This window comes from Ornithodoros turicata, chromosome 4, assembly GCF_037126465.1.
Source record: "Ornithodoros turicata isolate Travis chromosome 4, ASM3712646v1, whole genome shotgun sequence".
Taxonomy (NCBI): domain Eukaryota; kingdom Metazoa; phylum Arthropoda; class Arachnida; order Ixodida; family Argasidae; genus Ornithodoros; species Ornithodoros turicata.
Genome location: NC_088204.1, coordinates 65,629,844 through 65,643,422, shown reverse-complemented (window position 1 = coordinate 65,643,422; position 13,579 = coordinate 65,629,844). Strand labels below are relative to the sequence as shown.

Below are 13,579 nucleotides of genomic sequence, written 5' to 3'. Positions count from 1 at the left end.
CCTCTAGGTGGCATCATGTGAACGTGCGACGAATTCAGAGGCGTTTCTGGGCCTACTCAATATCCTGGTGGAATTACATCCAGGCATCACAGGCCGGGTTATATCAGAAAGGCCAGGTATGACTTTATTAAAAGGGTTCTGGATACTTTGATATATGTATGTATAGTTCATTACATTATATTCGGAAGCAAAAGCGAAAGTGTTGATAACAATGGGTGGTTTTGAAGTTGAGAACTGGCGCTATGCATGCTGTGTCTTCAAACTTCCGGTCCGAAATTTCGCTCAATTGGAGCAAAGGAAAACTTTATAAACTCTGGCTTAAACGACAACCAAGATGAGTTCGCCTGGGAACACCTGCCCCCCAAAGAAGTAAGGTATTTTAACAAATACTTCGCACGTACTGCTCTTATGTCGAAGTTTAGATTTCGTGACACATCGTGCATGTTTCGGTTCGTTTGGCGTGCGCCTTGAAATCGCGATCTTTTCCTGTGCGAAATGTTCCGTTACAACGCGGTCAATTTGACGCTTCAGATAACGAAGATAACAAGCAACATTTCAGATATGGCACAGCAAAAGGTACAGGCAGTATTTTACGCAGCAACCTTCCGCACTCTGAGGCACTTCGGACCGGAAGCGTAAGTCCACGTGACATTGCAACTTCCCTTACGTCATTTTGACAGGAAATTGCAAACCACTCGTTAGTGGTGATAGGGAAGTGCGAAAGAAGGTGAGGAAAACGTAACACAAAATCTAAGAGACAAAAAAAAAATCCTATTTGTGTTACGTATTCCCCGTCCTTCTTCCCAAACATCATACATCATGCACGCATTGCAGTGCCCATTCAGAGTATTGATTAAAAAAAGAAAAAAAAAGAAGGCAGCAGTTTTCTACGTGACGTTCAGGAATATTCCCAGGATTTTCATCTCGGGGAGAGCGGGACGCCCATATCTGCTGCTTTTGTAGCGTTTTTGGCCTTTCTGGGCGGTATTTTGGGAGGGTGTTGCAAGATTTTTGGTGGGGTGTTAAGGGGTGGGGTGTGCGGCTGGTGCTGGGAAAATCCCTGGTGTCGTGCTTGACGAGACACAAACCCCAAGCCACCAAGCCACAGCCAAGTTCTTTCGTCACGTGAAGAAGAGCCTCCTCGGTCAGTGATATTGGTTCTCGTAAGCACGTGACCTCTCCCGCATTCGTCTGACTAATGAAGGTGCGCACCGGATTAGCTTTTTCTCAAGAAGGACAACAATGCGGAGCGCGCTCTCATTGGTCTCCGCACACAATTCGTCCAATCATCGCGAGAGATCGTTGGAGGAGACCAATCCGATGCCTCTCCGCATTGTCACGTGTCTTGAGAAGGAGAGGGAAGGGGTACATTGCGGTACATTACGGAAGCGCTTCGTTCTGTCGCTATCCTTTGTCTTCATTCCGCGTTTTTTGTGCGCTCTTCTTTCCTAGTTGCGGTTTCTTTCGCCTATAAATCACGAAAGGCACAACCGTTGAATCCCGTATTTTTGTATTGCTGTAAAGGTAACCGGATCTTTCGTTCCGATAGAAAAATTTTTGCACTTTAGTGCCCCTTTAATATAATGTTAAGAGGCAAACGGACATGGTAGAAACGGTATATATTTAATGGGCAACTGATGATCCCAAGGTCAATTCGAAGATAATGCCCCTCGCGATGGCGATGCTTCTTCCTCACATCTTGGGGCTAGGTGAGCGGTCTCTTCTCTGATGATTTGACGTATCATTGAGCGAAGTGTATCGACATCCATGTTGGCGAACAGGGCAGTAGACTGTCGCGGTAGCGATCGCGTAGGAACTGGTCGTATTCGGGTACTGCGCGCGTGCTGAATAGTCTGACAGATACCGACGACGTCGTGTACTGTGGATGGAGATTTGACTAGGAGCAGTTGGAAGGCATCTTCAGAGATCCCCTTCAAGATGTGTTTGATTTTTGCGGATTCTCCCATAGTTGGGTCAGCGCGATTGCAGAGCTGGAGAATGTCTTCAATGTAAGAAATGTAGCTCTCATCGGAGGCTTGAACACGGTGACACAACTTCTGCTCCGCGTCGGCCTTTCGAAATGCCGGTCTGCCAAAAAGGTCTCGAACGCGAGTGCAGAAAACGGTCCAAGATGCGAGATCTGCCTCGTGGTTTAAAAACCACACTCTTAAAAATGAACTTCACCTCATAGCACGCTCCTAGCCAACCATTATCTGGAATGATATCGTTATCTGCCCTAATTTGTTGAAAACGGGGGGCGTACGCCATTTCTGTGACACTTATGCTGTTCATAATTGTCACAGAAAAGGCGTACGCCCCGTGTTTCCAACAAATCAGGGCAGATAACGATATCATTCGAGATAATGGTTGGCTAGGAGCGTGCTGTGCGGTGAAGTTCATTTTTAAGAGTGCATGTTTTTGCGAGTTAAGTAAAAACTGACATTATTAAGTTTGATGTCGTCATTCCAGTTGTTGTGCCTACTCACTCGCTCATAGGCAGATAACCAGTCCTCGATGTCCTCTGTTCCAGCTCCGGAGAACATTGGCGGATCCCTTTCGCGAGCTGCCGGCAGGGATGGGGTCGCTGCTGGGGCGTTGGAGAGGCCCCTGCTGGAAGGGTCAGAGCGCTGAGGCATAGTAAACGCCCAGGTCGTTTCCAGGTTGTAGAGGAAAGTCTAAATAGGCTGGTAGGAGAGGGGGATGCGGATAACTGCACCTCCACCAAATGGACAAAAGGCTATGTTACAGGCGGTATATATTTAATGGGCGACTGATGATCCCAAGGACAATTCGAAGATGATGCCCCTCGAGAGTGCGATGGCGATGCTTCTTCCTCACAATGCTTTACGCGCCCATCACCGTAAAATAGTTCTACCACCAGCCGATGCTTATGTAATCATCAACTCCTATATGCACTGCTGCTTTGTTTTGTCTAAAATGTTTATTTGATCTTTTTGCGCAATCGTTCAGGTCTAACACTAATTCGCTTCTTTTTCCATTAAAAGCTGTGTAGATTTTCATTGACAAATTTACTTTTCTCCTCCAACACCAAATTTCCGTAATTTTACTGTACAAGTGAATGCTAACTCTGTTGCCGGCATATGTGCCGTAACCTATATGCTACACAAAATCCGTTTGGTGTGCACGTTGCACAGTTACGGACCGGGCTTTCGCAGTCTAATATCCCTTTAATGTAAATAGCTCTCTATTCGCTTATGGGAGCTGTGCAGAGTGCACTCCAAACGAATTTTTTTGCAACAGCTACACTCTAAAAACAGAACTTCACCGCATAGCACGCATTGCGCCAAACATTGCCAAGAATGATAGGGTTATCGCTTCTGATTTGAAGGGAGAGGTGGGCGTACGCCTTTTTGTGGCAATTTGGATATATGAAAATTTCCACAAAAAGGCGTACGCCCCCCCCTCTCTCTCTCTCTTCGAATCAGAAGCGATAACCCTATCATTCGTGGCAATCGTTGGCGCACAGCGTGCTATGCCATGAAGTTCTGCTTTTAGAGTGACGGCACATATGCCGGCAACACAGTTAGCAGTCACTTTTGTGTAAAATTACGTTCTTTCTTTTTTCTTTTTCTTTTTTTACAGTGTATTCTCCTCCTTCGGTGTGTGTATTGTCATCACGTACACTCTTAGAAATGAACTTCACCGCATAGCACGATCCTGGCCAACCATCATCTCGAATGATATCGTTACCTGCCCTGATTTGTTGAAAACGGGAGGTGTACCCCTTTTTTGTGACACTTACGCTGTTCATAATTTCACAAAAAAAGCTGTATGCCTCCCGTTTTCAACATATCAGGGCAGATAACGATATCATTCGAGATGGTGGTTGGCTAGGGGCGTGCTATGCGGCGAAGTTCATTTTTAAGAGTGTAGGACTCTATGCCGGCTCTGCCCACGTCCCAGGTGCCCGCGGAGAGCTGTTTGTTACCAAGCCTTGACTGTACCGGGTGTTTCAGGAAGGTCCCTCGGCTCACTGAATAACTCAAAAACAGGTGGAGCTATCGAAATGCTTTCTTTGTAGTCATCATCCCTGAGACAGTTTTTGTGACAATTATGAACAGCATAAGTGTCACAAACAAGGCGTACGCCTCCCGTTTTCAACAAATCAGGGCAGATAACGATATCATTCGAGATAATGGTTGGCTAGGACCGTGCTATGAGGTGAAGTTCATTTTTAGGAGTGCAGGCGAAGTCTGACTTTATATGTCCACGTAGCGAAGTAGGGAGAGGAGGCAATAGGCAGGCCTTCTGTATCTTCACTGTTAAAACAGAACTTCACCACATAGCACGCTCCTAACCAACCATCATACCGAATGATATCATTCTGTGCCATGATTTGTTCAAAACAGGCGGGAGGCGCCTATCTGGGACAGATTATCTTGTCCCAGATAGGCGCCTCCCCCCTGTTTTGAACAAATCATGACACAGAATGATATAATTCGGTATGATGGTTGGTTAGGAGCGTGCTATGTGGTGAAGTTCTGTTTTAACAGTGTAGGTGGCGTTGGCCCGGGTGCTTGAGATTTTCCGTGACGTACTTCCTGTTGAGCTGCGGCAGGACGATCTTCGAAGTGTGGGCTCGGAAGCAAAATACGAACTTTCTATGTTACCCAATGCTCCGATTTCAGTTAACTGTAATATTTTTTATAACCGTTATCGTGCTTTTTTATTAGTGGACAACATCCACACGGATATCGACGGTTATTCGCTGTAAATGCAGTGCTTTAATGCAGACACATTCACGCCATGCAGTCATCTTCACAGAAAATAGCTCCTATATGGTGTCTGTTACAAACTCCCAGCTTTTCCATTTCATTCTCTGTTGCAAGGAAAAGTCTTCACAACCGCCGTCGTCTCTTCCAACGTTGCTATATAGGGACCGTGCAGTAAAGTTTCGGAGCTAAGAAAGAAGGCGCTAAGCGGTCGTGTAGCTTCCGCAAACGAACGCTCACGAACGTGCAGCGGCCGTGTTTTGTTCGCAAGAATAGTCCACATTTCATTTGCTTCCCTTATCTGTTTTTTCTGAATGGCAGTGAAGTTGGCAGTGATGAAAGGGCGATGCAGGGAGCGACCGGAGAGTTAAAATTCTACCACATTGGCGCTGTCGCCACAGTGTTCGTCGCGCCACCTGGAGAAGCGCACGTACCCTTACAGGTTCAAACTAAGCCAACGTGTCCTCCGCACCGCATGAGCAGACAACAGGAAGCGGCATCAGCGAGCGAGCAGCGTAGCGCGCTCCAAAGCTGTTTTTCGCTGTTTAGTGGCCGCTCCGGGTGTCTCATACCCCCGATTTGAGTGCGCCAAAAGTGGGGCACCTACTCAACGCACCCAATGATTAATCATTCCGCTCTGTTCTCTCTGCAGATGACTTGTCGTCCCTCGTGGTGCGAGCCTTAGCAGATCCCAGCCGCGCACTGAGTGGCGAAGTCCTGGCCCTGCTTGGAAAACTCTGTCAAGCGGAGCAAGTTGAACGAGGCGACGAAGTGCCGTATCGTTTGCACGACGATGTCTTTGAGTCGGTCTCGACGTGCTTGCCGGACTTGCTCCAGTCCGATGACGTGGTGCTGCAGTGTTCTGCTCTAAGTAAGTCACTGGAGTCGTATTGTAGGTCTGAAAATACACGGTTTTACAGCTTTCAGCGCTCTTTGCCACACGTTACGCATTTAAAGCAGAACTTCGCTGCATAACATCGTAGAATGTGCATAAATCCAATTTGGAGAGGAATCCAAATTTTCAGTGGAATTGGAATTGGAAATGAAAGAAAAATATGTAGATGTTAGTCCCGACCCGGTCAGGACTGGCTACTCCAAAACGCGTTTGTGGGTGGAATAATAGGCACAGAAAAACACTCACTGGTACATAATGTCAGAGACCGCGCGAACGCAGTGTCACAGAAGTTGTCACAGAGTGTCAAGCAGGTTCGAAGCGGTAAGGAACTCCACGAGAGCGCGCAATGCCGTCACCTGGTGATGGGAAGGCCAGCAGCCGAGAACCTTCCCAACGGAGATAGGGCGGTTGTGGAATGTCGCTGAGTTCAGGATGGTACCATGCAGCTGTAAGCCGTTCAACGTCCTAAAAGACGCGAAATGTACATAATGAGGACTTGGTATGCTATGCACCGTATGCTATTGCAGGCTACACTTTTTTGATTATTATTATTAGTATTGGTATCTGGAGGACGGGACAAGTCGCAATGCTTCACCCCATCGCGTTACAGGGGGATCATCACAATGAGCACCTGCTCTTCGTCTTTAGGCTGTATTTTTTTAGGGATGTAATGGTGTGATACGTTGTGCTCAGTCTTTGTCATGCCTATACCAATAGTCTCATCCTGAAGTAGCTAAGTCAGAAGAAGCCAGAAATGCTAGCACATGCAGTAGTGGTGCAAAACTATCGATAGTCGCATATGCGAATCGAACTATCGATATTGAGAAACGTATCGATAGGATTATCGATGATAGGCTGTCGATAGTAAGAAAACTATCGATAGTATACTGTCGGAACACTATCGGGGATCAGACAAAGATTGTCCAGCCTCACTCCTCTAAGTTTTACAATACAACTCGGAGCACCCTCCGACACTGACCTCCTTCAGCTTCTCGTGGAGCTCAAACCAACAGCAAGGTCACGTGATACTCTCTGCACTGGATTGACTGGCATTGGAGTCTCATGAGTAGAGCGCAGAGTTTCATGCAAATGCATGTTTTTTTTTTTTTTTCTCTAGATATGGTTTCGTATCTGGACGATGAGAAAACACTTTTGGTCTTGGTTTGGGACCGATCACAAGGGTTCTATCGTGCATATAAACGCATATTTCGCATTAAAGTGCATGAAAAGTGTATATTTTCCCATATTTTCAGGTGCGAGAGCTTATTTCTTCTTTTTTCGTGGATGGTTTTGCTGGTTTCGGGACGGCGTTGGGTCGTCTTTCACGAAAAATCCTGTCGGAATCGAATATTTTTCATGTTTCGGTGGTGTCAGGTGCGGTGTTCAGCCCATATCCCCTGTGTGCTCCACTCTCCACTGCGTGCATGGCCGATAAGTCGAACTTCACCTTCGCACACTTTATTGTTACGAAGACGGGCGGGGTTTTCATTTTAATCGGCACTATGCTGCAGCGCCGAACGCAAAGCCTTCAGCTCCATGGTTTATATCTGCGGCGCTAGTATTCTTTGTGGTGTGAAGACGGCTTTATTTTCATCATGTGATCCCTAATTAAGTGCTTATGTTTTTTTTTTAATAGGACTTCGATGCATTGCGTTCGTGCCAAAAACAATGAAACAAAAAATGCATGTATTGACGATTTTGCATAGTTTAACATGCATTTTTCGGAAGTATTTAGTGCATATAGGAGGGTGGTTCCATAAGTTTCCGGCCCGACCAACTTTTAATAGTCATAGAGACGAAACAAGTGTATCACTTTTCGACATAGTCACCCTTAACTTCGATGCACTTTTGACACCTTTCAGCCCGCATTCTTATACCCTTCAAAAAAGAGTCCGAAGTTTTGTCCGCAAGATGCTGGAAAACTGCCTCTTGCACCTCACTATCGTTTTGAAATCTCCGTCCTCTGGGATCCCTCTTCAAGTTTGAGAACAGGAAGTAGTCACTCGGTGCCAAGTCTGGACTGTAGGGTGGGTGGTGGATTTCTTCGAAGCCGCACTCCTTCAGTGCAGCCTTGGCATCAGAAGCCGTGTGAACAGGGGCATTGTCCTGGAGCAACCGGACACCTAGACTCAGCCTGCTACGCCTCTTTTCCTTGATGGCGTCTCGCAGTCGGTGCAGGAGTGAAGTATAATCAGTCGCATTCACTGTGGTGTTCCTCTCTTTGAAGTCGGTGAGGAGGATCCCGTGAGGAGGATCCCAAAATATTGTTGCCATGATCTTCTTTGTGGATTGTGTGACCTTGGCTTTTCTTGGGGTGCTTCTCCTGGTTTGCACCATTCCATCGACTCCTTTTTCGAAAGGCGATCATAGTAGAGCACCATAGTCTCATCCCCTGTGACATTGACTTCAATATTTCTTCTTCGTTCTCTTGACAGAGCTCCAAAAACTCTTTGGCACAGACGACGCGCTGTTGCTTTTGAACTGACGAGAGAAGTCGTGGCACCCATCTCGCACTGACATTTTTTATGTGAAGGCCCTCGCCGATTATGCGAAAAACGGTTATTTTGGAAAGCCCCAGCCTTTCTGAGATTTCTTTCACCTTCAGACGCCTGTCGCTCAGCACTTCCTCCTCGACAAGAGACAAATTTTCTTGTGTCACCACTTCCACTGAACGACCATCGCCTGGATCATCCTCAATGGACTCTCGCCCCAGTCGAAACTGCTTAGCCCAGTCTTTTACCGTTGTGTACGACGGAGAGGCTTCCCTGTACGCATTGTCCAGTCGCGCTTTAATTTCTTTAGGCGAAAGTCCCTCTTTTGTCAAGAATATTATCACAGCGCGGAACTCGATTTTTTCCATTTTAACTGAAGAGTGCAGCCTGGCTGTTTGAAATGCCGCTCTCCAAACGACAAAAGCATGGAGAGGGTTGAGGATCGTGCTCCGGCCCTCCAACAGATGGCGCCACGCGTCCTTACTCGCATTTTCAAATTCGCGCGCATTTTCTGCCTCGGGCCGGAAACTTATAGAACAACCCTATATCCGCGCTGTACTCATGAATGTGTACGATTTCATGATGAGTACCTTCTTTCGCTGCTTGCAGTGCGTCATACATTACAGCGAAGCGGAAAGCACTTGTGTCGCATGTGATTCTGTTTTCGTTGTCACTGTGTCATTGCGGAAACGAAGACGGGAACGCATCGATAGTGAAAACCAAGTCCAGCTATCGATAGAAGAAAAAAAAGGGATCGATTATCGTAAAACTACCGATAGTTTCTCGACCATATCGATAGTATTATCGAAAGAAACCAATAGCGCTAGTCAATTTATTGATAGCTTTGCGTCACTAACATGCGCGCGCGTTTGGGGTGTCACACGCCGAGGTTCCAGCACAGAGGTAGTAGTTTCGGCGGTCGCCGCTTCACGTGGGATTTGGTGCTGGGAAGACATGATCACATCCACGTTCCTAGCTGATCCACGCAGGGATTCGACGCAAATGGGGGCCTCGCCGTACGAGACACGACCACAATAATCAGTTCGACTACTGTGCGATACCAAGAGACAACAATCTTTCAATGGAACGCTACAGAGGCCTCCGTAAAGAAGCGATTCTAACGACCACTGTCGTAACTAACATGTCACCCGCCTCTCCCGCAGACGACATCCGTATACATATGCAGGTCTCTACGTACACTAAGTCGTATGCGTCGGTTAATTATGATAGGGTTGTCTCTAATGTATGTATCTCACTTGCAGAGCTGGTATCACAGCTGTCAACTTCGCCAAGGCGGGTACACTTACTGTTTCCGCCCTACGCGAGCGGTATGGCGGCGGCCTTAAAAGCTGTTTTGCTACAACACGGTGACGCTACGTTGAAAATTTCGGCCGTGCAATCTCTCTGTCAACTGGCAACCTTGTCGTCTGCTACCGTTCAGGAGTGCATATCTGTAAACATTCCAGGTAATGTTTGCCACATGAGGACAGCGTGAAAGTTGTGCCATCTCGGCCTCATTTACAGGTAGTAGTAGGAATAAAATATAAGAGTAATTTAATTGGTGCTCACATGTACCGATACTCTAATAGATACCACCCGATACTCTAGTAGATATTCTCAATGCAGTCCAAGTGACCCTGTGTTGTAATTCCTTTTGTTTTTTTAAATCCATGTAATCCGGCCATGTGACAGTGGATGCCGATGGATAGGAGCATGCCACATAAAGCCGTTTGTTTCATAGTTTAGTCGTGTGTGGGTCACTGCTGCTTTCGTCATGCTGAACGATCGCTATAGTATTGTGATGCTTGTATGCGTTGGAATTGAGCTCTGACGTTTGTTCTGTACGATTTCCAGACATCCTTTTCGAATGCCTTCTGTGCACAGACAATCTCCTCATAGAGTAAGTGATTGGCAGCGTGCCACGATATATCCAGCGTGGCGCACTCAGAAAGATACTCGCTTCTGATATGCCGTGCGCTATGGTTGACCGCTGTGAATTAAGTGCAAAAATTTCTCCTATAGCGAAATGAAAGATGTTGTTACCTTAACACTAACACAAAACGAACGCGACTCATCGGTTGCGTTGTGCGTGATTTATGAGCGAAAGAAACCACCAATTTACCCTTTCGCTCTCCTTCTCCTTCTCAAGAAGGCCGACAATGCAGACTGGCGTCCTATTCGTCTCCTCAAACGATTCGTCCAATCATCGCGGAGATTTGAGGAGACCAATCTGAGACCTTCCCGCATTGTTGCGTTTCTTGAAGAAGAAGGGAGAGAGAAAGCGTAAATTGCGGTTCCTTTCGCTCATAAATTACGAACGACGCACCCCGATGAATTACGTTCCTTTTATATCAGTGTCAAAGTAACAACATATTTCATTTCGCTATAGGATATTTTTTAACTATAGTGACTCTTTAAGACGATGGCTGTATAGTGCTCACAAACGTCGACAGCCGTGTAGGTCTGTCCGTAACGGCTGCGAAGAGAAAGGAAGGAAGGCGTTACGATGGCACCGAAACGAATGCGAGCTCTCAAAGATCAGGATCGGGATAATATGACACCACAGAGCTATCATTGCATATGAACCATTGCGATACCGTTTACATTTAAACTTGTTTGGCGGAATACCCAAAGATGGAGAAAATTTTCTCTTTCTGTTAGTCTATTTATTTAGTTACATAATGTTTCGCCAGAGGCCAAAAACTTGTTTCGGACGGCTTCACCACGATTATACCCCGACGCCTATCAGGTAATTTGCACTGAGGAGCCGTACAGTTGCAGCGTCTCTACTATTGCGTTTTACAGAGCTTTCGAATTTAGTACTGTTTGTGATGTTATCGAAATATTTCTTCTGAGCAAGATTGTTCGGTTTTGCATTGCGTAACCACAGCATACGGTACATCGAACGCGGAAGTCTTTTCGGTGGCGCCACCATGTATAATAGCATTTAACCTAAGGACGGCCGTCTAAGCCCCGCCCTAAGCTCGTTACCACAGTAGCCAGCCTCACCACTCTACAGCGCGACAAGTAGTGCGCCAACACGGAAACTATAGAATAGGGTGCCTGAATGTTAGTTCCCTCTGTTCCCACAGAGGGAGCTACTATTCAGTCACCCTACTATAGGAGCCCTATAGGCGACACCTGGCGACGCTGCTGCAGTATAGTTTCTCCGGCGGCGTAACTCTGTTGGGGTTGACGGACTACATTTCGTGCCGTTCTTAGGTTGAACACGGGTATAGAAAGTTTTGTAACTGATGTAGTTTCTGCATTTGTCCCGCATTGCAGGTCCGTCTTGTGCTGTTTGGAGCTCTTAAGTAAAGAAGAATCGTTCTTCAGGAACTTCGCCGTACCTTACGGTAACATAAATAAGTTAGGCCAACGTTACGTTTTCTTCGACAGCACCTACAGGGTGTTCCAAAAAACGTGTCATTCGGACTTTATAAAAAAACGGGGCGACGGAAAAATACGGGGTAAACGGCACTTGTGTGGCAACTGAATTTGCCATCTTGCAAAAATATTGTCATTTGATTTTAATTAAAATAAATTGAATTTCTTTAATTGAACTCCAAAATTGCCCAAGTCAAGCTAACGTTGTTTTTTTTTACAGAATATGAGAGCCCGTAGTGAACTTAGTCAGATCCACCAAGAAATCCGCTCGATATTGCAAATGGAGATCCACCAAGAAATCCGCTCGATATTGCAAATGGAACTGCCCAAAAAAATTCCCGAAATTGAGGCTTCAAAGTTTCGGGTATTCAACGCGCACCAAATCAGTCGCAAAGCTGCGCAGCTATCGTTATCTGCCCTGATTTGTTGAAAACGGGAGGCGTACGCCTTTTGTGTGACAATTATGAACAGTATAAGTGTCACAAAAAAGGCGTACGCCTCCCGTTTTCAACAAATCGGGGCAGATAACGATATCATTCGAGATGATGGTTGGCTAGGAGCGTGCTATGCGGTGAAGTTCATTTGTAGGAGTGTACAGTGCTGGACAAAAGCTTACGGAACACGCTCCGGCGCATTCCTTAGGCTGGTTCACACTGTCACGTTTACGCTTGCGTCTACGGGTTACGGGCACTCAAGGTGGGGGTTGCCATGACGACGAAGAGGCGGCGCCCGCAAGATCGTTTCCGCAAGGAGTTGAGGAAACTTCAGCTTTTCTCCCGCAAGCTCCGTAACCGTAAGCGCACTGGCCAATAGGGTGGCAGAAAAGTCTGAAGTAGGCAGTAGTAGGCATAATAGCCTACGACTTTCAGTTATTTCTTTGCACTTTTTTTTTAATTTCACCATGACTGTGGCAGTATTATTTACTACTGAGAGCGTCCGCTTATGAATGCGACATTGGATGAAGCCCATCTTGAGTTGCTGGACTCAGAGTGAGTGAAGATACTGAAGACATGTTCCTACATCTAGTAATTTTACGTCATTGGGATGCGCACATCTTGCAAGACTTTTAAAAAATCTTGCAAGATGTGCGCATCCCAATGAAGTAAAATTACTTGTGTAGTGTGTACGCGTGACACCGAAGCAGCCCTTGGGTAAAACAGGGTGCTGACAGAGCCGGACTGGCTGTCCTCCCGCAGCTCTGCAACAGCCTTTCCATTACCGGAAACAGTAGCGGTAACGTAACGGAAACGAAATTGAGAGGCTGATATCAGAAACGGATAACAGAAACGAAAACATAGCAGTAACGAAAATTGAAACGGTAACGAAAATACGTCCGTTACCCTTCCCTGGTTACAGCATTTCAACCGTTGATGACCTGTACAGCGCAGCTTGTTCAAAGCAACTGTCTAGATGCCGCTGTTGATGCCTTTGAATTCTTGTGTCACCTATTACAAAAGTAAGTGCCATCTGTCTATCTCATGTGCTGCCATAAACGCGGACAGTATAGGGTAAGGTGGGGGGGGGGATATATTTATTAGACGAAACGGAAAAAAAACGGGGAAAGGTCAGCCAAACGGGACGTCGGCTTGCTATTCCAGAAATAATAAATAATAATAAATAAATAAAAAGAAAAGATAGAAATTAAAGAAAGAAAGAAATAGGAAGGAATAAGAAATAAATAAATAAAGAAAGAAAATTAAGAAATAAAGAAAAAGAAAAAGAATTAGGAAATAACTAAAAACTAACAAATGATGAAAGAAGGATGAGGTAGATTAAAGACAAAGATGACAAAAAAAAGATGACTAACAAACGGTGAAAGAATGATGAGATGGATCACAGAAGATGACTTTAAACGGAAAGCATGAGGTTAATGCGTTGAGGGTGAGAGTGGGGCACAGGAGAATGAGAATGAGATTGCACGACTGAGGTGGGGCAAGATGAGACACGGGGCAAGACGCGAGATTTTTTTATCGACGCTGCCTGCCTCAGAGACGCGTTGCTCCATGCGCTTGAAACTTTACTCATAGGTGACTGCATATCCGCTTTATTGCACGTGAGAATTGTCCGGATTG

General features: G+C 46.0%; 1 protein-coding gene across 1 annotated transcript in view; it reads left to right on the top strand.

Moving 5' to 3' along the window:
* LOC135391713 (uncharacterized) overlaps positions 1-13,579 on the top strand; it is a 139,058-nt gene that overhangs the window by 68,112 nt on the left and 57,367 nt on the right. The window contains exons 5-10 of the mRNA XM_064622112.1: positions 8-116; positions 5,386-5,604; positions 9,383-9,586; positions 9,975-10,020; positions 11,406-11,476; positions 12,864-12,963. Coding sequence (XP_064478182.1) covers positions 8-116; positions 5,386-5,604; positions 9,383-9,586; positions 9,975-10,020; positions 11,406-11,476; positions 12,864-12,963 — 749 coding nt within the window. The remainder of the gene's footprint in view (positions 1-7; positions 117-5,385; positions 5,605-9,382; positions 9,587-9,974; positions 10,021-11,405; positions 11,477-12,863; positions 12,964-13,579) is intronic.